At 32.6% G+C, this 25,171-nt stretch overlaps 1 protein-coding gene across 9 annotated transcripts in view; it reads left to right on the top strand.

Annotated features, from left to right (window-relative positions):
* LOC132731939 (nuclear factor 1 A-type-like) overlaps window positions 1-24,666 on the top strand; it is an 87,884-nt gene extending 63,218 nt beyond the window's left edge. For 6 of the 9 annotated variants that reach the window (XM_060718233.1, XM_060718236.1, XM_060718238.1 and 3 more), the window contains 10 exons: window positions 183-275; window positions 6,976-7,029; window positions 8,032-8,367; window positions 10,051-10,278; window positions 13,687-13,788; window positions 18,881-19,032; window positions 19,639-19,807; window positions 20,205-20,350; window positions 20,942-21,173; window positions 21,622-24,666. In XM_060718233.1, coding sequence (XP_060574216.1) covers window positions 183-275; window positions 6,976-7,029; window positions 8,032-8,367; window positions 10,051-10,278; window positions 13,687-13,788; window positions 18,881-19,032; window positions 19,639-19,807; window positions 20,205-20,350; window positions 20,942-21,173; window positions 21,622-21,827 — 1,718 coding nt within the window. In that variant the 3' untranslated portion in view covers window positions 21,828-24,666. The remainder of the gene's footprint in view (window positions 1-182; window positions 276-6,975; window positions 7,030-8,031; window positions 8,368-10,050; window positions 10,279-13,686; window positions 13,789-18,880; window positions 19,033-19,638; window positions 19,808-20,204; window positions 20,351-20,941; window positions 21,174-21,621) is intronic. The other 3 variants (XM_060718235.1, XM_060718240.1, XM_060718242.1) reach the window with 3 other exon arrangements.
* Window positions 24,667-25,171: the final 505 nt, after the last annotated feature.

The raw sequence follows: 25,171 nt of genomic DNA, 5'->3' as shown, positions 1-25,171 counted from the left end.
AGTAGCAGTGATATAAATAGAATGATCATATCCAAGAGCCCATCGAACATCAGCGAAAAACTTGTATAACACAATTGTAAGACAGGTCACTATTGTTTATTATATAAGAAAATCATTTTTTTTTTACCACAATTTTTTTTTATCAATCATTCTTGTCTCATGCTAACCATTCCATGTTTCAGTGCCAGGCAACATTCATTCAGGAGTTTCAGGCAATGACAGCATTATGGCCACGGGGGTCTTCAGTGCTAGAGAATTAATGCGGGTCACACGACGTAAGTATCAGCATGGCCAAACATGGATGATTCCATTATAAATGCAATATTTATCTTTCAAACCTCGATTTTAATATTTTGGATCAGAAAATAACTTTTCATTAATTTATAAAAATAAAACAAACAAAAAAACATTTATGACCATTATTTAAGAAATGTTCAGCATTGGCCTTATAAGGTCATGTTACATAGTAAGGCTTCAGAAATATTTTTATGCTCCCCGAAAAATTTCGGGGGAGCATATAGTCGGCGCCTTGTCCGTCTGTCCGTCTGTCCGTCCGTCCGTCTGTCCGTCTGTCCGTCCGTTGTCTTGTCCGGAGCATAACTTGAAAACCCTTGGAGATAATTTGTTGAAACTTCATACAGTGGTAGAGGGCATCGAGGGGGAGTGCAGTGTCAAAGAACCATAACTCTATTTTGCCCGGTTTTTGAATTATCTCCCCTTATAGAAAAATCTTGTCCGGGGCATAACTCTAAAACTATAAGAGATATCAACATGAAACTTTGTAGGTGAATAGATCTCAATGGTAGATGTGCAGTGCATAAGAACAATAACTCTTTTCATCCTAATTTTGGAATTATTGCCCTTTGTTAATTTTAATACTTTGAACTTTGTCCGGAACATAACTTGAAAACCCTTGGAGATAATTTGTTGAAACTTCATACAGTGGTAGAGGGCATCGAGGGGGAGTGCAGTGTCAAAGAACCATAACTCTATTTTGCCCGGTTTTTGAATTATCTCCCCTTATAGAAAAATCTTGTCCGGGGCATAACTCTAAAACTATAAGAGATATCAACATGAAACTTTGTAGGTGAATAGATCTCAATGGGTAGATGTGCAGTGCATAAGAACAATAACTCTTTTCATCCTAATTTTGGAGTTATTGCCCTTTGTTAATTTTAATACTTTGAACTTTGTCCGGAACATAACTTGAAAACCCTTGGAGATAATTTGTTGAAACTTCATACAGTGGTAGAGGGCATCGAGGGGGAGTGCAGTGTCAAAGAACCATAACTCTATTTTGCCGGGTTTTTTAATTATTTCCCCTTATAGAAAAATCTTGTCCGGGGCATAACTCTAAAACTATAAGAGATATCAACATGAAACTTTGTAGGTGAATAGATCTCAATGCGTAGATGTGCAGTGCATAAGAACAATAACTCTTTTTGTCCTACTTTTGGAGTTATTGCCCTTTGTTTATTTTAATACTTTGAACTTGAACTTTGTCCGGAACATAACTTGAAAACCCTTGGAGATAATTTGTTTAAACTTCATACAGTGGTAGAGGGCTTGGAGGGGGAGTGCAGTGTTAAAGAACCATAACTCTATTTTGCCTGGTTTTTGAATTATCTCCCCTTATAGAAAAATCTTGTCCGGGGCATAACTCTAAAACTATAAGAGATATCAACATGAAACATTGTAGGTAGATAGATCTCATTGAGTAGAGGTGCAGTGCAAAAGAACCATAACTCTGTTAAGCCTTATTTTTGAATAATCTCCCCTTTTAGAAAAATCTTGTCCAGGACATAGCTGTAAAACTATAAGAGATATCAACATGAAACTTTGTAGGTAGATAAATCTCAATGGGTAGATGTGCAGTGCACAAGAATCATAACTCTACCTTGCCTAATTCTGGAGTTATTGCCCTTTGTTTATTTTTACTTTTTGAATTGTCCAGGACATAACTCGGAAATCATAAGAGATATCATCAAGAAACTTTGTAGGTTGATAGATCACATTGATTAGAAGTGCAGTGCAAAGAACTGTAACTCTGCCTTGCCTAATTTTGGAATTATTGCACTTTGAACTTTTTCCACGGACATAACTCTGAAACTACAAGAGGTGTACTTTCCTGTGTCCAAAACCTATTCGGGGAGCATCACCCGGCTCAAACCGGGCTCTTGTTTTACATAAATTGTCATAGTTGTATATGGTCGAGGTTTGATTTTGTATATATTGTCGAGCAATTTGCTATTCTTGTATTCTGCTTAATAGCTTATTCGCAGAATTTGGCCTATTTAAAATACAGGAATGGGGAAATTAACTGTCTTATATTCACTTTTGTACTTAAATTGTAAGTTTCGAGTTAATTATGGAATAGTAAGAAACACACATGCCCAATAATTACAACATTAATTCTATTAGTTTTGCATATTCTGAGACAAGTTTAAATAATCCAGAAAATTTCTTTAGAAGTTCGAGTAAAATTAATGGAACTGCCCTAGAATAAAGGAATCTTGATATTTTCAAGATGATATTTATATAAAATTAATTTCCTCTAAATAAATTATATATTTACCAATATATTAATCAGTTTTCAAAATTTCAAAAATTTCCTTTAAAAATGAAAAAAAGAAGAAGAGAAATTGAATATAAAAGTTATACATATGCATAAAAATGCCTTTCAAAAGAATGGTATATATTTTGGCAAGCAGATGCAATATAAAGTTGCGAGACATTACTGATAATGGTGATCGCATATATAGCACGTTGAAGTGTTTTGCATGCAGCCATATAATGGTGTCAGTGCCTAGGTCTGCTCCTAAGTCATCCTTCATTTGTATATATGTGTATTAAACTACATTATTTCATATCTAATATCTGTATCTTTGTCATTTGTTACAACTTTGTTTGGTTTGTTGATTTTTTTTCCTCGTTATTTTTTGTCTCGAATTCAAGAAATTATTTATTTATTAATTTTTTTATTATTTATTTATATATTTTTAAAAAAAATATATTTTTGTGCCCCTACATCTGTGAATTGTGCAGTATTTTTACTTTAACTCGAAACTTTTTTAAATATTGATACATTGTGGCATTTTCTGTATTTGATATCTTTTTTGCGGGAATTTTCCCCCATTTGCATGAATTTTAAAGGCAAATTTAGATGGGAAAATTATTTCTTATTTTGATATTTGCATGCATTTTAATTTTTACCATTTACATGAATTTTAGAGGCAAGTAATAGGGAAGGAAATTTATATGTACTATATAATTTTTGTTTAAAACTGCATGCATTTTTACTATTTACAAAATTTTTAAAGGCAATCTTAGGATGGAAATTATATACTAATATGCATGAATTTTTTCTTCTACTTATTAAATGCAAAGTGAGAGGTAAATTAATTTTGCATGATATTTACCTCTAATATGAAATATAAAAGGTTTGAAAGAGGGCAGAAAATTATATACATGTACATATATGAAGGTAAATGAATTTGCTTTATTAAAAGTAAATAGTTATTTACAGGAATTTTTATGATTCATTTTGAAGGGAAATTAAAGGGAAATAGTCACAGCAGTTTCTTATCCAAGTTCATTGAAAAAATCCGGCAGTTTATGGATAAAGGAGAACCATGCTGAAAATGAAAATGTTTTTGTATTATCTAAATGAAGTTAAAGGAGGCTTAATTGTTCACATCATTTCTTAACAATAACAATAACTAAAATTTCTTGACACTTTAAAGAACTCTGAATATTCCGTTTTTAACCATAAAAGAAAGCTTTATATTAATTGTTATATGAAATATATTTATGGGGACTGCTGAATATGGTAAAGTTCCTTTTTTATGTTAAAATAATTTCATTAGGGTTGAAGGCAGTCAATTTGTTAAATTGTTTTATCTTGTTGACCTGTGACATTCAGGTATGTTATATTTGGTGATCGTAGTCCAGTTGTTCTTTATGATAAGCCCACAGTGTATATTTACTTTTACGTCATACAATGTTAAAACATTACAGTAGTTTGATTATAAACACTACTGTAATTAAATAATTATGATTATCTATTTAGGTTAAATATAATTAACGTATATCTAAAATGATTATATTTATTTTTTTGCGGGGTTGTTTAAAATGATTTGAGCGGCATCACGACAAAACCAACATAGTGCATTTGCGACCAGCATGGATCCAGACCAGCCTGCGCATCCCCGCATTCTGATATGGATCCATGCTGTTCGCTTTCAGTTTCTCTACTTGTAATAGAGTTGGTAAGCGAACAGCATGGATCCTGATCAGACTGCGCTCATTTCTATATTTTGAAGGAACTTTACTTGTAAAAAAGACTAAAAACATATAATTTGAAATTCTTATATATATTTTTTTTAATTGGGTTTTATCGTCACACCGACACAATATAGGTCATATGGCGATGTTCCAGGTTAACTTTAGGAGGAAGACCTCAGGTGCCCCTCAATGCATTATTTCAGGCACGAACGGGCCCCTGAGTAGAACCACTGACTTTCCATAAGCTAGCTGGATAGCTTCCTAACATGAAAGAATTCAAAGTCCCTTTTGGGATTCGAACTCACAGTGGTGAGGGGCAAGTGGTTTGAAGTCAAAGACCTCAACCACTCGGCATGGATATAGATCAAGCGAAGAACTAAGCCGAAAAATCTGCAAGAGATAACAATTTATTATATATAGAAATAAATTGAATATTGATTTTTTTTTTTTGCATTTCTTAGCTTTGAGTGAATTCTTTGAGTGAAAAGCATCGCAACACCTTTTTTTTTAGCCATTTTGAAAAATAGAAATTATTATTCTGGAAATATTGGTGAGGGAATGATCTGAAAATTTGTACACAAGTTACTGGAAAAATATATCAAGTCCCAACATGGTGGAGTCGCTTTAAAATTTTAATAAAAGTAACATTGGGTGACACTGCTCAGTTTTTCATTTCGTGTTAGGGATCACATGCGTGTGACTAGAGATTATTAAATGCATATTTTAAATTGTATATTTATTTGAACAATGTAAATCAGAGGGTATTAAATTTAAAATAAAGTAAGTTGCACGGAAAGCCTTTCTCTGTTTTTTTTTCTTGGATTTTATTTTGAAAGAAAGTTTGTCATGTACTTCTGCATATCATTTTGAAATTTAATATTCATTGTATATGCATGTAATTAAATATAGTATGATAAGATGTATGGATAAAGGCATTGTATAAATTATTGAAAAAAATAAAAAAATTTCTAGGGGTTTAACTTGTACAGAATTTATTTCAGTGTGATTGTGTAGGCCTTTCAAATTCAACCTTTGAATATGTTTCTGGAACCAACCAGTACTATATAAAGAATTGAGTTTAAAGTTCCTTGTTAAAAAACCCAAAACATCTTGCCTCTGACAGAGCTTGAACCCGCCTGGGCAATTCTGAGATTTCTAGCTGTGAGCTAACCACTGGGACATGCTGCCTCATATTTATTGAGTTTTGTTAGCTTCTCTGTCATATTAAAGCACATTGAGATAAAAAGTTTTTGGAGTTTTCTTGAATTTAGGATTTTTACACACCTAAAAGTCTAATTTTTCTACACAAATATTTTTTTCTCTCACAAAATAGCTAATTAAAGGAACTTCAGGATATTGGTCAACTATTTTAATTGACCCATGTACAAGCTGATATTTAATTATGTTAAACAGTATCATTATGATTGTCCACGTACAATAAATGTTGTTATAAAGGTTCCTTTCCTTATACAGATTTTGCTGTCATTGTTACAAGAATAGTAGAGTTCTAATGGATTAGGCGGTGTATAGAATTGCAGTTTGTGTGTTTATCTTAATCATGTAGAAAATCCTGTAGACTTCTGTAATTTCTTTAATTCTGTTTCAATATCGTAGAAATTTGTTGAGAAATCTTGTTTATTTATCAAACTGCATTACTTGAAGCAAATTGAAGTATTCTTTAGAGAAAGAAAGAAAAACTAGCTGTGCAAGATTCTGATCAATTTTCATGTCATCATTTATCATATTAACATTCACTCCACTTCCACTAAATTTATAAAATGGACTTTCCCTAATGTTATGTTTGGAACTGTCCATTGTAAATTTAAGAGAGTTCTATATATATATATTTTTTTATCTGATTATTATTATTAATGAGAAAGAGGTTTTGATAATTTTTGCATTTTATCTTGTTGTTTGGTGTATACCTATAACTCCTAAAAATAGCAATAGATGAGTCCAAATTTAAAGCAGGGAAAGTCCATTAACCCATACCCCACTTGATTTCTTAAATGAACTTGTCCATATCTCAATTTAGACAAAACCGTTCATCAGTTTTAGGAAAAATTAAAAAAAGAATTGTCCTAGTGGCTGAAAGGTGAATAATACGGACCAATGATCAACTGGCAGAATGTACAGACTGATCTTGGTCTGCACTGGTCACAAACACTGGTCACAAACAGGCAAAAGGTTAATAAGATTAAGGACCATACTTTATAACCACTCTATTTTAGTTGGATGCTACATCTGCTGACAGATGAATATCTCGACAGATAGATATCTATTTCACTCATGTCTTCAAACTCGTTAAAAGAATTGTTCTTGTTTACTTTTAATCAGCATGTAAGAATTGACATAAATGTTGCATACAAAACTTCAGATGTTTGCATGACATGGTTATCAAAGCACTTTGCTGAAGTTTGACGTTTTAAGTTATTATTTATATATTATATTTATTTATATAAATCAAATACTGAAAATCTTTACTTATACTGCTATGCCATGACAATCATTGCAGCAAATATGTGATAATTAAATTTCACCAAAATCACTGTTCGGGCTTACGCTGCATCTGTTAATATTTTGTGATGTTGTTTCTTTTTTGTGCAGTGTTTAATGACTCACTAAAATATCCTCATTTTTATAAACCACATTATCTCATGTATCATTTGTCAAACCTCATTTTCATTTTAGACCCCTTAGACCCGTTAGACGGTGACCAAGACCAGTATGAGGAGGAAGCTAACGGTTTGTAAATTCCCTTCCTATCCTCTTCATTCTGTATCTTTTGTCTACGGAAGCTGAAAAGTGCCATCACATTTTATTGTTTGGTAGTGTGTCAACTGTCAGGACGCACAGACACTGTAGTAGAGGTCCTAATCCTGGCCTCTTGGCTAGTTCTGCCGACTAAGGAAGAATTTCTGAACCTTATTTTAAGAAAAACGTGCACCTGAATTAAATCCACTAAGCTTTGAATGCAGTTGATTATTTTCTTTACTTTCCTCTTTGTGATGAAAATCCACAGAGGTGATGAGAAATTGATCTGAAATCTGAGTGACATAGGCTCTTCAAGAACTGCATCTAATGCTTTTGTTTAAAATATTTATGTATTTAAGACAGAAAATTTCCTGGACTGAAAATTAAAATTTTATTGTAATACAAAATATTTACTGATGTGTAATGTTTTCTTATTTAAACATTTACCACACATTAAGTTAGTGCAGGTGAAAACGGTAGTGTGGAGTAATTATTAAAGATGTTTGTAATGTAGAACTTTTCAATCCTGCAATCAAAAATTTGTGATGGCACTTAAAAGATTCCAAACTTTGTCAATTTTGTGACATTAATTATACCCTCCTCAATATGTACGACCTCCATTAATCATCGTTCCATTTCATGCATCCAAACTTTCTTTTCTTTTTTTAATATCTACGTCTTCATTTTCATATTCCCTATCTATCTGTCGTATATTGTGTATTTATTTATTTTATTATCATTTTAATGCTATAATACAGGAACAAACATGCAAATTTGGGTCACAATTTTCCTTCATTTAATATTTAACCATAATCTCTCTTCTTTTGAGAAATTTAGCAGATTTATTGCAATTTAAGTGTGAAGCAAGGGCAATTCACAAAGATTTGGAATGACATTTAAAGTTATTGTTTGTTTAATATGAAATAATTATCATGGTTAGAGACTTTTCAGATTTTTCTCTTCACTGATTGTTTTTCACTTGTATATTTTCAGCATCTATTATGATGCCTCCAAATGGAACCCATCCGATGTTGCCACCACCAAAGATTGACAGCCCTAGTTACTATAACTACAGTCCCCATCCTCAGGACCCCAACCATCACATGGTTGCCATGACGGCGCACCACGGTGGCATGCCAAATGGTCAGTCCCAACTCAGTCCCTCAGGTAATCCTCACAAACGATTGAAACGTTCGACTATGAGCTCTATATCATCAGCGGACGAAGATCAAGAGAGCGTTGGTGATGATACGGAACAGATGTCAACGTACTACAAAGCCAGCGGGATGGCCGGTCAGCAGGGTTGGCAAGACCCAAACATGGATCCAGGTAAAACTTGTACACCAGTACATGCGTGTGCTACTTTTGAAGTGTTACTGCTTGCATATTATTTAATGTGTGTGCAAATCTTATAATATAACACGATTGCATGTATGGAAATTTAGCTACCATGAAAAATTCAAGTGAATTTTTTCGGGGGGAAACAAAATTTATGGGTGAGCATATACAGCAAATGTTGTTTTAAAGGATATAACTACTGTCATAAAACATTATCATTTTATAGCATGCAAAATTTTGTTAAGATTCCGTGTACTAGAAAGTACAAAGATGTAGATATGCATCGTAAATGTGAAGTAGTTTGTAACAACTTGTAGGCTTTATAGATATTCTTATAAAATACTGGAGGGTATTCTTAGATGTTTTATTTCCTATTTCTTGCGTCATTTGGAAATTAAAGGTAAACCGCAGTTTCTATTTTGTAGTGTTTTGACTTTTTCTAAAATGCTAACAGATGAGTTTGTAGCTACTTAATTTTCCTATATACCCTGATTATATCCTAGCACAAAGAATTTGGTCATGTTCGTCCTCTATTTATAGTTAGCAATTTTGATATATTTTACAATATGAAAATCAAGTTTCATATCATTCAATAATTACTTTCCTGTTATATTTGCATTAAAACAGAACAAATAATCGTACGGTTTCATTTTTCTGAAATAAAAAATCTACAGCAACTTAGACCATAAATTTGTATAATTTCATCATCTTTTTTCATTTATTGATTTTATACTTTTTCACATTTATAATCATAGTCAGCCTATGAATAGAACTTTGTGTAGGGCACATTGAGTAACATTTAAAATTCAAATAGTTGTTAACCAATTTCACAAAAGAACAGAATTTCTGTAAACTTTCATACATGCAAAATGAATAACTTGATGCCCTTTCTGTGGGTCCAGACAAAATACGTTATGTTTTGAGTTATGAAGTGACAATAGTTAGCATTAAGCATTGCGAATAAAAAATAGAATGTCAGTGTTTGATATTTTTAGGAGCTTTGTTTTAAGTGCATAGCTGAAAGTATGTGATTATATAATATTGTATGAAAAAAAAGATACAGTATCATATTTGGTACAGAATAATGTAAGATTAACATCTTAATTTCAGAATATTTGATATTTGACCATTGAGTCTTTTGGCAATAATTTAAATTATTATTGTTATGTATGGGAGGGCATTTGTCCTACACTCTTATGCAACAGTTTAAAGCAGTATTGATATAATGCCATGATTGTATATTGATGAAAAAGGAAATAGCCTTACTTAATACCATAACAGTTTGACATTGGTGGTAAGAAATATGTATTTTTTTAATCACAAATATGAATGATACTGGTACTATTAAAGCTTTATTACATGGTATATAACTTGTGACATAACATGTCTTTGAACTGATAAGCCCACAACAAAAACAACAAAAGAATGGTAGTTAGATAGCTTATATCAGACTGCAGAAAGAATTATTGATATCATTTTGTAATAGAGAATGATATTGCATAGTGTATTTATTATTGATATCACAATGATGTAATAAAAATGATATAGTACCGTACTGAACTGTTATTGCATTGTTCAAGCTAATATTAGAACACACATCATACTACAGACTTTATGATTGCTTATTATTCACCTGGATTGCTAATATTTCTTTTCCATCGCCTCATACATTAGGTCTTGTAACCGCACATTCATCTACGAAGCTGCATTCCCCTCATATCATACAAACATTGAAAACCAAATCTACTGGGGATGGTATAGGGTTTGCACCTGTTATTTCCCACCATGATGGCAGATCGGATCATGTAGCCACACCTCCCAGGCCTCTTAGTGACCATGTAGGCCAACCAGTGGAGTCCGGTCACGAGAGTGAAACCCCACCACATCATATAAGGGCCACAGGTGAATTTGACCTCATTTGTTTTTTCCTCCAATAGTAAAACTTAATGTAAACATGAATTTCATTGGTCTTCATTCAAAATGATGTCACAGCTGAACAATTTTGGAGACATTTAAAGATTTCTTTTTCTCTCACCTAGTATTTACAGCCATTTGCTTATAAATCAGTTTTCAAAAAAATTAAAACCCCTTTAAAAAAGGGGCATAAGAAAAAAAAGAATAAAAGGCAGAACTTCAAAATTGTAGTATTGTGGAGCATTTTTCATGAAGACCTCTCATTCACCTTCATTGTGCCTCATCATTTTTTATGTAAATATGTAAAATATTCTCAAAATATGTTTAATCAGTTGATATCATTGTTTTGTTGGAAGGTATATATTTGTTAAACAGTTGATTAAAGTCATTTTTTTTCATAAATTTACATTTGTATCGTATTATACATTTATTTCATGCTTCTCATACATTTATTTTATGTACTCATACATTCAATTTGTTTTGTTATACATTAATTCAATTTAATTGTATGTTCTTGCTAATATTACACATTTTATTCATGCTTTATTCATTTATTGCTGTTTTGTCCTTTCATAGTTCTGTAGATTTGTCGCATTTTCCTTCAGTTTCTCCAAGTAGATTAATTTATCAATCAATATCTTGACTTAAATATTTGGTTGGTAGATGCCTTGGATGGTCCTCTTACTTTTGGTTGGACTTGGGGACAATGGGGTCAAGGTCATCAGTGATACAAATAGAATTTTACACTTTTGCTTATACAGCCTATATATTTTGACAGATATCTGGTATGATATTTGGTAGGAATATACCTTGGATGGTTTGTCTAATTTTGGGTGTAGTTTGGGGTCACTCAGGTCAAGGTCACAATGCTAGATTTTTAATTCATTCTGCTTATAGAGCCTGTTTTTATAAGAGATGACTTTCATATTTGGTATAAACATTCATTTGATAATCTTTTTACAAAGTCAGGAGTTGGTCAAGGTAACCTGTGCTAAAACTAGATTTTTTACACTTTATTGTGCCCCCACTTTAGTGGCGGCATTTAGATTTACCCTTGTCCGTCCTTCCGTTCTCTTTTGTGTCGCAAGTAACTCAAAACGTATTTGACCTACAGTCATGAAACTTTATAGGAATGTTAATCAGCGTGTGTAGTTGTGCCCCTGGGTATTTTCGTGTGGATATTTTTAGTATTTTTAGAGTTATTGCCCTTGACTTAGTAAAATTTTGCAATTTTCAACTTGTGTCGCATGTAACTCAAAAAGGATTTGACCTAGAGTCATGAAACTTTACAGGAATATTGATCAGCATGTGTAGTTGTGCACCTGGGTATTTTCGTATGGATTTATTTAGTATTTTTAGAGTTATTGCCCTTGACTTAGAAATTTTTTGCAATTTTCAACTTGTGTCGCATGTAACTCAAAAAGGATTTGACATAGAGTCATTAAACCGTTGCTCAGCATATTTAGTTTTGCACCTGGGGTTTCGCTTGGGGATTTATCCAGTATTTGTAGAGTTATTTCCCTTGACTTAGTAAAAACTGTTTCATTATGTTGTTATTTGTTCCTTGAGTGCTTGAGTTAGAATCAACCAACTTTACAGGAATAATGATCAACATCACTAAATTACAGGAATAATGATTCACATCACTGTGAAGCTATGAACCTAGGACTTTGCAAGTGGATTTTTTTCAGTTTTGTTAGAGTTATTGCCCTTGAGTTACAGTAGTATAAATTTGCAATTTTCAACTTGTTCATGCATAGCTAAAAAAGTGTTTCACTTGTAGGCCTGAAAGTTTACAAGAATGTTGGTCATCATGTGTACTTATGCACCTTGGGGTTTGCTTGTGGATTTATTCAGTATTTGTAAAGTTCTTGCCCTTTACTTAGTAAAAGATTTTTAGTTTTCAAAAAATATTTGACCTAGAGTCGTAAGATTGACAGAACAGTGGCGCGTTGGGGGCACCCGTGTCCTATGGACACATTTCTAGTTTATTGATGAATGTCTTTTTGTTTTGGTAGGAACATGCCTTCTGTGGTTCTCAAACTTCTGTTGGAACTATGGGGACCATCAAATGCCTATTGTTTTTTTCCGCGTTTTTCATGCCCTCATACATAAAATTCATGTTGTCATGCATTATATCCTGAGTCCTGCTCATATACATTTATTTCATGTTCTTATGTGTTATTTCTTATTTTCATGCTGTTATACATTTATTCATGTTCTGAAACATTTGTTTCTTTATTTATGTTCTCATACATTTATTAGCTCGACTATTCGATAAGAATAAGTAGAGCTATTGTAGTCACCCGAGCGTCGGCGTCTGCGTCGGCGTAACCACTTATGTTAAAGTTTTTGTAATAGTTCAAATATTTTCAAAGTCCATTGACATATGGCTTTGAAACTTTGCACACTTGTTCACCATCATGACCCCAACCTGTAGACAGGAGGAGGTAACTCTATCAAGCATTTTGACAGAATTACGCCCCTTTTTCGACTTAGAATTTACGTGAAAGTTTTTGTATTAGTTCAACTATTTTCAAAGTCCATTGACATATGGCTTTGAAACTTTGCACACTTGTTCACCATCATGACCCCAACTTGTAGACAGGAGGAGGTAACTCTATCAAGCATTTTGACAAAATCATGCCCCTTTTTCGACTTAGAATTTACGTTAAAGTTTTTGTAATAGTTCAAATATTTTCAAAGTCCATTGACATATGGCTTTGAAACTTTGCACACTTGTTCACCATCATGACCCCAACCTGTAGACAGGAGGAGGTAACTCTACCAAGCATTTTGACAAAATCATGCCCCTTTTTCGACATAGAATTTACGTTAAAGTTTTTGTAATAGTTCAAATATTTTCAAAGTCCATTGACATATGGCTTTGAAACTTTGCACACTTGTTCATCATCATGACTCCAACCTGTAGACAGGAGGAGGTAACTCTACCAAGCATTTTGACAAAATCGTGCCCCTTTTTCGACTTAGAATTTACGTTAAAGTTTTTGTAATAGTTCAATTATATTTTTCGACTTAGAATTTATGTTAAAGTTTTTGTAATACCTTAAATATTTTCAAAGTTCATTGACATATGGCTTTGAAACTTTGCACACTTGTTCACCATCATTACCCCAACCTGTAAACAGGAGGAGGTAACTGTATCAAGTATTTTTTTTACTATCAAGCACTAAGAATAGTCGAGCGTTGCTGTCCTACCGACAGCTCTTGTTTACATGTTCTCATACATTTGTTTACATGTTCTCATAGATTTCTCATACATTTCTCATAAATTTCTCATACATTTGTTTACATGTTCTCATAGATTTGTTTACATGTTCTCATACATTTATTTACATGTTCTCATACATTTGTTCATCCATTCATCATATATAGAAATCTCAGACAGCGATGAGGAAGATAAGGATGTGGCAAGAAGTTCACGGCACGCATCTGTGATCAGTGCTAGTTTTCAGCCGATCTTCACCACTCTAGTTGGTACGATAAAAATCTTCATCATTCTTCACTTTTAGATGGTTGTGGTTCTTTATACTCGTATTTTATCCCTTCTCTATGTTTGCAGTAACACAGATTGTCCAAATATGAACACTTTAAAGTACTTAACCTTCACATCTGTGTCCCCAAATCTCATTTTGAACATTTTGGATTCTATTCAGTTAGCTTATGGCTTGATGGTAGTGCTGAGGTGCCTGCTTAACAAAGGGGCACTTGAGGTTAGCATTTGAGGTTCTTCCACCACCAATAATGATGGAAAGTCACCAAATGACCTTTACAGTGTTGGTGTGACCTAGAACCAACAAATAGCGCTGTTTAAATGCCAGGTCATAAATTGTATATACTTTTTACAATCCTTTCCCAGATTTTAATGAAACTTAGTTAGAAATATACCAGCTGAACGGCACACATTTTACATTACTTTTCTGGATTTTGATGAAACTTTGTAGGAAAGTACCAGCTGAACAGCACATATTTTACAAGGCTTTTCTTGTTTTTGATGAAATTTTATTGGAAAATACCAGATTTTGTTAGCTTTCTTCAACCCTATGTGATAAATTAGTGATAATTTAAGGACACTTTACAGATTGATTGACATGTTGGTTAAGGACTGATATTTCTCCCAATACTCATTGTGTACTCTTAAGGTTTGTTGAAGATTTTTTCACAGCCAAGGCTATCCAAACATGTCACCACATTTTGGTTTATTCCTGATAAAGGTTATATAAATTATAATACATATCTGTAAAATATGTTGATAACATACAAATTCTTTACAGTCATATTGATATTTCTTATCAAATTATTTGTATGTGGCACTATAAGTTTCTTTCCTTAAAATGTATTTATAAACAAATGTACATACATAACTGCAATTTAGATGATTAGTAATTGGATCTGTGTATAAGCTTGACAATTTAAAGAGTAGTGGGGCTATTCTACTTACTTTGAAGTAAAGCTCGAAAGTCAAAGTATGATTCTAATGGTGATGATTTAGACCCAAGCAAAATTAGTTGATGCAAAGGAAAAATGAATTTATTGGCAAGTCGTCACAATTCAATCAGGTTTTCTTACTATTTCAACGCCTCTCAAAATATAACATGTGCTGATTTAATCAACATGTTGTTGTTTAAATGCATTATTCACTCATGATGATGTTAAGAATTGCGATGGGGATACAGGCAACTATTTGTTTTCATTTGCTGTTTTTGTTAAAACATAAGACATGATTTGAGCCACATCATGACAAAACCAACATAGTGCGTTTGCATCCAGCATGGATCCAGACCAGCCTGAGCATGCGCGCAATCTGATCAGGATCCATGCTGTTAGCTATCAGTTTCTCTACTTGCTATAGGTTTGGTAAGCGAACAGCATGGATCCTGATCAGCAGGCTGGTCTGGATCCATGCTGGTGGCAAACCCATTATGTTGGTTTTGTCATGACGCGGCTCATTTGTGTTACTGCAATCCTCTCCACCTGCTTTATGGTGACATCCCATCTTCAGCTACTTCTCTTTTATTCCAGATGTTTTATAACGTGTTTCTACACAATTTGTTGTTTTTCAGGGATATATGCTGCTACGCTACAGTGTTTGAATATGAATAATGAATATGTAACAGAATAGAATGAGTGATATAATTGATCTCATCACACACACATTACTGTCATTTATGACATGCTATAATTAGAATAGATTTGACGCTATCATATCTGTAATAGAGTCTTAAGGAAAAAAATATTGTTTATTGTTGAACAAATTCAGAAGTATTTGTCCTTTTTTTGCTTATTTTGTAAAATGAAATATTAAAGAAATGCATTTTTTGTAGAAATGAAAATTTAAAGTTGTAGAGTATGTGTAATAATTTTCACTGTAAACAATTTTTCAAAAATAGAATAAATATTATTAGGTAAATAACAAAACCAAAACAAAAATCAGTAAATAAGACAAAAGACATGGGTAATAATATTGTCATATGGAACTACAATTCATACAATTTCAGGGAATTAATTGTACGATCAGTGATTGTTCTAGTAATAGGTGGTTGCATGCAATAAATTTTGCTTGGGCTTGATTAATTGGTGCTATGCAGTGTTTTTGCTTCCTCAGAATTAAGTTTTGTATGTCCTCTTTAATCCAGTTTTGAATGCAGCCACAGTAAATGGTTGCTGTAAGGAATTGTAAAAAACTCAGTTTTTGCAGTTACAATTTTGAGTCTATAATGCCTTAAGATGTAAAAAATTCTTTTTTTCAGAAAGAACTTACAAGTTACGTTGTTTTTTAAGACTCTCCATGTTTTTTTTTTATTGGTTGTATAGCATCGTTTTTTTATTCCTGTGCATTTTTCATCTACAACTATATTATCTTTTAGTTATTGTAACGCTCTTTTGTATTTGGCTAAACTTTTATTGAACCATTGGCAAACAAAATTTATTCTCATTTTCAAAACAATACTTTGATCAGTAAGCTTAAGAGCTAGGTCTCTAGACTAATGGGTAATAATATTGTCATATGGAACTAGAATTTATACAGTTTCAGGGAATTAATTGTAGGATCAGTGATAGTTCTAGTAATAGGTGGTTGCATGCAATAAATTTTGCTTGGGCTCGATTGATTGGTGCTATGCAGTGTTTTTGCTTCCTCAGAATTAAGTTTTATATGTTTTCTTTAATCCAGTTTTGAATGTTGTCCCTAAATGCAGCCACAGTAAATGGTTGCTTTAAGGAATTGTAAAAAAACTCAGTTTTTGCAGTAATGCCTTAAGATGTAAAAAATTCTTTTTTTCAGAAAGGACTTACAAGTTACGTTGTTTTTTAAGACTCTTCATGTTTTTTTTTTATTGGTTGTATAGCATCATTTTTTATTCCTGTGCATTTTTCATCTACAACTATATTATATTTTAGTTATTGTAACGCTCTTTTGTATTGGGCTAAACTTTTACCGAACCATTGGCAAACAAAATTTATTCTCATTTTCAAAACAATACTTTGAGTGATACGCTTAAGAGCTATGTCTCTATCTTATAAGGTCAAGGTTACACTTTAAGATAAAAGGTCTAATTTACTTCCGTTATGTTTGGCACCAGTGGTTTCGGGAGGGCATACATAGCCGAGTGGTAAAGGTCGTTGACTTCAAACCACTTGCCCTCACCAAAAAAGTTCATGTATTTGTCTTAATTCAATGTCAAAGGTCATTATCTGCTTTTTTGGGTCAAGGTCACATTTGGAGACAAAAAAAATAGGGTCATGGTCATAATTGTCATATCTACAGTTAAGTGTAGAACATGTGACTTGTGGCACCAAAACATCAGCCAAATAAAATGCACTCTATTAATCTTTCGTAGAGACAGATTGCAAAAGAAATTATTTTGTTCCAGAAATATTCAGTGTTTTTTTTTACAGTAAACCAATTTTATTTTATGAGGATTGTAGGCAAAATAAAAAAGCAGTTAAAACTTGACTGGGGGTAATAAACAGTTATATATTGCATGCTTATAAATGTCCCTGCTTTCATCCCTGGGGGTGAGGTTGTGGTCAATGTACTGCATTTTTAAGTGTTTTAAAACATATTAGCATAGATTGTGTCTTGTATGTACATGTACAATGTTATCTATTTTTATCATTCACAACATTTACGGTATTGTATATGTGAAATCTTAAATCTTAAATTTTATGAGTGAACTGGTAGCCAAGGTTTCTGTTGTAAGTAAAAATTTTATGCCATAATACACGGGTTCATATATCATACCACTGGTTTTATAATCAGTAAGTTCAAAGTCCCCACTATTCCCAGAGTGGTGGTGGCCTGTGAGTTACATTAAACAGGAGAATCTGTAAATGCAGATATATAAAGGGAGATAACTACAAGAGTGTTATTATCAGTATCAAAGCTTAATATTTAAACTTTCATTAAAAAATCTGTGATACTTTGGATATGGCAATTTACATTACTGGTTGGAGACCACCAAAACCGGACAACCATCAAACCTGGACGGCCCAGAAAATGCTTAATTTAGTATTTTCTTTGTTCAGTGGATGTCAGTTACTTTTTTACCAACAATAAATGCATGTTTCTTCTATAATTAAGTAAATAAATTTATTTCAACCTCCGTAACTGGTAATATTTTAATGTCTATTTCAAGAATGTTGACGTTGAAATTTGGGGGCCAGGAAAGCAATGCCTGACCTCATATACCACTATAATCATTTGCAGAGTAAACTATAGAATATCCAAGACTTCAGCATTTGTTGCTGACATATTGTATATCATGTTAAAAATCAAAACACCCAAGCTTTTATCTGGATTAAATTACGTCATGTACATATCTGTCCGGACACATGGTACTGTAGTGTAGACAATTTAGGTAATTTTGATACCCTCCTTGTCGAGATATAAGTGTCAATACATTCAGAAATAAACAAACTAGTTTGTTAGTTAGGGCAAGAACCTAGCTGAACTGTGTCAAATTTTTAGGTCTCTATGTTAAAAATTATGAAATCTGTACGGAAAAATGTTCAAAAAGTGTCCGGTTGATGGTTCCCGACCGGTAGTGTTTAAAAAACTGTATGCCTCCAGATGAGCAATCACAGTTTTTAAAAAATCAAATTTTATGAAAACACTTGAAGACTTTGAGATAAGTATAAATTTTCACGATGTAAGGCTGTACCCTATTATAAATCATGTATGGGCTGTTTTTTGTCTACTTTTAGTACATTTAAGGATCTTAATAAAAATTGTTAGTGCTTTATACATTTACAGAAGTTTTCAGGTATTTTCCTAAATTTTATAGAAATAAAGATGAATCTCGTGGTGTGCCTATTGTAAGCCATATTTACTTTAAGTTGTCAGAAACTTTGGAAACCAATTCAACTTACCTATTGCACATAAAGGTTACAACTTGGTTGAAGAAGTCAAACTTGAGCCTCTGATAGGATGATTCAAAACAAAAACTGGACAATGATAAAAAGTTCATTTGGAGACTTTTGTTCAGTTTTTGATTTTCATAAATTTTCACACTTGGAACAACTTACTTTGATAATCTTTAATTACATGGTGAAGTTACTGTATTTACAGGTATGCAGCCCATGTCATTAAATTCGAGTCATGGTCATGGCCAGATGAAGTATCCTGACCAGCCAGGACATAGTGGTCACAATAGTGACACTTTCCAGGATTTTGTTTCTCTAGTGTGCCAGGAGGCCAATAATCCCTCACAGCAAGGCCAGGTTAGTGTATGGTATATAAAAAGAAGTACTGATAAAAAAATTAATGTAATAAGAATAAATGTGACACATGTATATATGTAAGGACTTATTGTTTGCTGTCTGTCACATAAGACAAGCAAAACACACAAGACAAGTTTATTGTTATTTCAAGTCAATTTTTTTCAGTTACTGTGAAGAGTAAATGCATGCCAAGATTAAAATCACAAATTACGGCATATTTTGATAATATTTATTTACATGTTATTTGTTGAATTTTATTCAAGTTGCATCAACAGTGTAATGATCATATGGTAACTTTCCAGCTTTATTGGTAGAGGAAGATCTCAGGTGCCCTTCCCTGCATTATTGCAGGCATGAGCTGGCACCTGAGTAGAACCGCTAACCTTCATAAGTTTGCTGGGTTGCTTCCATACATGAAATTATCCTTAGTCCCTGATGGGATTTGAACCAACAATGGAGATAAGCAAGTGGTTTGAAGTCAGGAAATTTAACCACTTGGCTGCTGAGGCTCTATTTTGATTTGTTTTAAACAAGCCATTTGAGCAGTAAAAACACTTTTTTAAGAAATGATTTATAATATGCTAAGAAATATCTTTTCTTTTACAGTCAACGCCTCCCTCGCCACCTGGGAAGAGCTCAAGCAAGATGCCTCACTATTACACCCCGGGGATGTTACCCCCACCCCCTCCTCCTCCCACACTGGCTCGTCCGGTCGCAATACTGAGAACGTCAGATGGGACAGTTATCAGTACTAACAGTTCTACTTCAATGTCAAGTTTGTACATTCTATAAATTTATAGAAAGATATATATTTATATCACCACTGAAATATTCATGTACAATGTACAATAAAAATTTCATAAACTTTACAGTTGCATTGTTTCATATTCTAATGGTTATATTTGAGAAAATATAAACAAAATGTATCTGCTATTTAATGTACATGATTTATATAGAAGGAAACAAAATTTAAAGTAGGTAAAGGGATGATTTGGCATAAGCTCCACATACTTTATCAGAAATTTAAAAACACATAAACATAATTTCCCAAATTAAGTTCCTTGATTTAATATTGTTTCATAAAACTTAAGTAAAAAAAAGTAAAGACTTCCAATATTATTTGTGACAGTTTCTATAAAATGGACTAAAATTGTATAACATGATGATTTTAGGCTCCAGTATTAGCAGCAGTGTTGGTCAGGTAGTGAGTAATTCGCCTGGTACCCCACCAGCCAACAGATCTATAATGTCTAGTCCTTTCTCAGTGCTACAGAGGCCGGAACACGGCTTTGCACATATACACCCACAGGGGCATCAGGTACTTGTTTTCTATATAATCAGTAGATAAATATATATTAACTTATTCTTATAGGCCCATAAAGCATCAAATATGCAATTTTTTTCTATTTTTCAAAAGCTCTATAGATTGGAAGTAGTTGACCATTTAATGTTAGCTGCTTTAAACAAAGTCAGGTCTGAAAAATGATTGGTTAATGGAAAATCTGACTTGTATTTACTCATAACCTGTTGACAGCAACTAAATCTACCCATTCCACCAGTGCAGACCAAGATCAAATTGCACTGTCCACTTTACAGTTGACAAATATTTTGAAAATTTCACTTAAATGATGAATGGTTTTGACCATATTTAACAATGGACAAGTCCATTTATAGTATGTTGAGTTGTAAGAGTTAAAACATATGTTATCTTTAGTACAGTAGTTGCCGTTAGTATGAGGTTAGGATCTAACCACACTATAAGCTGTCCTCCATATTGTCTGCAGACCATGTTCTTATTTTGATATTAGCCTACTTAATGAATGGAGGATGCTGAGTAATTTTAAGTAATTCAGACTCTAGATTTCATATAATATAATGAAAAACTAACTGGCACATATTTGTATTTCAGTTATTCTCGTATCCAAATATCAGTCCAGTCAATGCATTCAGTGGAGTTATCAGTCCAACTACACTAAGTTTGATCTCTTCGCCCGTAGCAACGCCACGTACGACACCAAGGTCGACGCCAATACCTCGTTGGACCACTCCATTTGGAATACCGCTGGATGATAACATGGACTATAACAGTATGCTTGCCACAATGATGCATGTTAACCCTGATGAGGGTCTGATGAACGAAGGTACAAAATATAACCTCAATTAGTTATCTAAAATTCTAACCACAATATCAATTACCTATAATTCTAACTGGGTGTTATCAAACATGCCTGTAGCTGGCTTGTTTCTATGCCTGTCTTTGTTTAGTATGTTTCAGATTGATTATTCATATTGTGTGTTTGTTTTAAAAAGGAGACTTTTCTACTTATCTTGAACATGCTTTTACCAGTCGTCAAATTGTGTATACAGGTAAACGGAAGTGGTGCAAAAAATGACAGGTCAACAGCAATTTAGTTTCAGATTTGTATGTTTGTTTTTCCGGTCTGTCACCAAATTCTGTTACTATTGTTTGTCTCAAAGCAAGTCAACCACTTGTGGATATTTGGTGAAAAATAACTTGACTGTATCATAATCTTGTGTTAATGTTGTGCTTTAATGAATTTATATAAGAACTATCTGTTAAATTTTCAGATCGAATATTTCCAGTGATTCATAACTCAGAGGGTATGGATCATACTAACGGAAATAGCAACAGTAACAGTAACAACACGGGTAATGGAGGGGCGGGGCAGTCAGCTGGCCCCTCCCATGTTCCACCCCCCTCTCACCAGGGGCCTGCTACACCAGGGCCACCAACACCAAAACAGCCAGCACAGGGTCAACAGCAAGGCACCTGACAATCACAGTAATGGTGTAGCCACTAGGGGGCAGGACAGTCAAACTGTAGGGGGTGGGGCTAATTGTCACAGGGGTGGGGTTAATTATCACCATGATGTTTAAACAATACACCAATCAAATCTGAAATATCAAGACTATATTTTATCATCATGGTTTTTGCTGCAATGTCTAGTATTATGAAACAAAGTTTTACTTATTTATTTTTTGTTTTGATAAATATTGAATGCAAATAAATATACTCATGTATTTTAGGAAGTTAATTAAGTTTATTTTTGTATCTTTTATTTAAAAAACGATGGATTTGTCAATGGAATTCGCATTCAACAAATAAGTGGTTGTTTGTGCAGATTTTTATTTGAACACACAATATAATAGACCATGTAAAAATTATGTCTTAAATTTGTTGTTATCATCATCATGGTGTGTTTTATTGTGGGTGGGGTACATAAAAATTGAGATTGTGCACAATGAAGTGCTGTGAAAGGCTGTGATAGATTAACCATTGTTGTTATTATTTATTTTTTATTATTTTTCTTCCCCTTTCTTAATAATGAAAGCCTAAGGTCAGTTGACAGTTTTTTCTTCTCTTATTTATATTGTTACTTTGTTTTATTTCTTTCTTGCAATTGGATTTAACAAGAGCATTTGAATGATTTAGAGATCAGAGGTTGATTTAGTATTTTGTTAAGTGTATAATTATATTTGGTAAGACTAGAGGTGATTTATTCATATATTTGCATGCATTGTTACAAGCTGTAGGAATAAGGCATATTGTTTTAGCTTCATATATGCATATTACTATACGATCATGCCCTAAACAAGTTGTAACATTCTACAGATTTAAACAATTTTGATGACTGAAAAAGATGAGACAGTATGCACCCCAAAAATAACTTTATAGAAATTTAAATGATACTGTTTACTGAGTTGAGTTAAGTGTTATTTATTCACATTTTCCTTTTATTTTAATATTGTATAAAATTATATTACTTAAATGTGCAAAATTTGTATTACTGTCCTGTGAAAGAATATGACAAAAAAAAGTTGATGCTTTTCACGTGAAGATGAGATCTTGGTGCACATATTTTCTTTCCATAAATTTTTGAAAAACAGTACAGTAAACAATGTATACTTTTGTACTCAGTTTTCAGTATCATATAAATTGTTACATTCAAATAATAAAAATGTTATTTGTTTACAAGTTTTGCACTGAAACCATTTTATTTGTTGATGTTCAACATACTTAACTATGCAAAAGCAATTTAATAACCAGTTTATTTTCTGTAACTTTTCTTTTTTCATTGATTCAAATAAGATTGTATCCAGAGGAAAAGAACATTTTTCTTGAAACATGTTTTGCCTGTAAGGATTTTTTCTTATTCAAGCAAATGTAGCTGTAAGTAAATAACGATTTTTTCTAAAAAGTCATCATATTCTATCGATACACCAATTTAATGTTTAACTAACAATATTAATAACCACCTCCCTCTTAAATCTGTATATTGGACTTGACCTCTTTTAAGTTTGGAACTTTTCATTGATATTTGAAGGTGTTTTAATATTAAACTCTTCTAATTAAGCAGTCCGGACAGCAGCAATTTGAAATAAAGATATTGAAATCCCTTTATATTGAAATGGACAGTTCCATATAAAAAAACAGGGCAAACCCATTACACAAATTCAGGGTGGTTAGTGTTTTGATAATATGATGACTGTATTAAGTAGATCAATTAACACATTTATACATTTTCAAAATCAACACATCCTGTACTATGCATAAAATATGCACATTGTGAATGTCTTATGTTACACAAACATGTTATGTATACACATATGTATGTCATATTTCTCATTGTTTTGTTAGGGAGAAAGAAAATGAACGACTTTGATGATTTTCTTAATGTCTGTTTCTGTTTGCTAACTTCTATACAATTTGCACAACTGCTGGGATAGAGCAACGTTACAGTAAAGGTTTTGGTATGTTGCTTGAATAAATTACATTTAATAATAAAGCAGACGCGCATACAAAAATATTAATGAAACACCTGGTGCCTTAATTGACACACTTTTATTTAAAGTCTTTTCAAAAAAGAAAATTGGTGTAAGATGATTGGGTAAAGAATATTTGAATCAATCAAGTTTTAGTTGATACAAAAAGATAGAAGTTATAGTGTAACTGTTATAACATTTTTGAAAAAAATAGTAAGGGCTATGAACCTTTCAGTTCAGGTTAAAGCCACACCTAACGAGCCAATGGTTTAAAGTTACTTGACCCTAGTCAGCGGTATGTTTAAAGTTGAAAACTTCAAGTCATTTGATCCTAATGAATAATAATCCTAATAATTTATTGAATGCTATTTATTTTATGTCCATGACCATGCTATTGTTAAATTGCATTTGGTTAGATTGCACTAGGTTAGATTTTTACTTGAAAGATGCATCCATTTGTCTTAAATGCTCTAACGTAATACAAACATCCGGCAAAAAATGTACGCTAGGCCTCTGAATACAATGTCTTGTGTGAGACTTTGAAATCATTAATTGATTTGAACTTTAACCTGTAGATATGATTAATAAATAGTTTAATGTTATAGATGTTATGCCTCTGAAAACAGAATTTATATCATCTTGGTAGCCATTCTGACATCATAATGTAGTAAGGGTTAAATATATTAGAGATCTTGATCGGATACCAAGATCTGGACTGGGAACCAGTGATAAAACTCAGCTGTCTGATTGGGTAATTCTTTGATATCGGCCAATCATCAGTGTGATTTCTGACACTGGTTCCTATTTGCAGTTTTATAAAGTAGTTAGTACGCTTCAATATTACATTTTATTGTGAGAAAACAATTTGGAAAAGAAAAATAAAAAAAAATCATCAGGGTTTTTATGCAGTTCTTTTCTACAAAAAATCGGTGTTGTGTGAATAAAATCTACCTCATTATCATGTGTATAGAAAGTTGAATAAACCACTTGTGATGAATAGTTAAAGCTTGGATCAAAGTATTGTACAAGATATGCAAACACATTTTCATATTTGAATTTGTTAACTATCGTTGTCTTAGGGACTGATAGATTTGTTTCAAATTATTTTTTTTCCACCAATTTGCAGTTGTTAATTATGAGTTAGTTTCATTTTCAATTGCTTTTTTCACCAGCTTGCAGTAACAGTTGTTTATGTTTATGAATTTAGTTAATGGTATTTCTGTGTAATGTTTTATACTGATTGAGACAGTTGTTTGCGACATTGTAGTAAAAACACAATGAGTTGCTGTTTATTTTAATGACAACAAGAACATGACATAGAATTGACAGGCTTCTCACAGGTCAATAGTATGTC

The sequence above is a fragment of the Ruditapes philippinarum genome, unplaced genomic scaffold, assembly GCF_026571515.1.
Source record: "Ruditapes philippinarum isolate M1 unplaced genomic scaffold, ASM2657151v2 ctg10_1_1_1_1, whole genome shotgun sequence".
Lineage (NCBI taxonomy): Eukaryota > Metazoa > Mollusca > Bivalvia > Venerida > Veneridae > Ruditapes > Ruditapes philippinarum.
The sequence above is the reverse complement of the archived record's forward strand: the minus strand, read 5'-3'. Positions and strand labels throughout refer to the sequence as shown.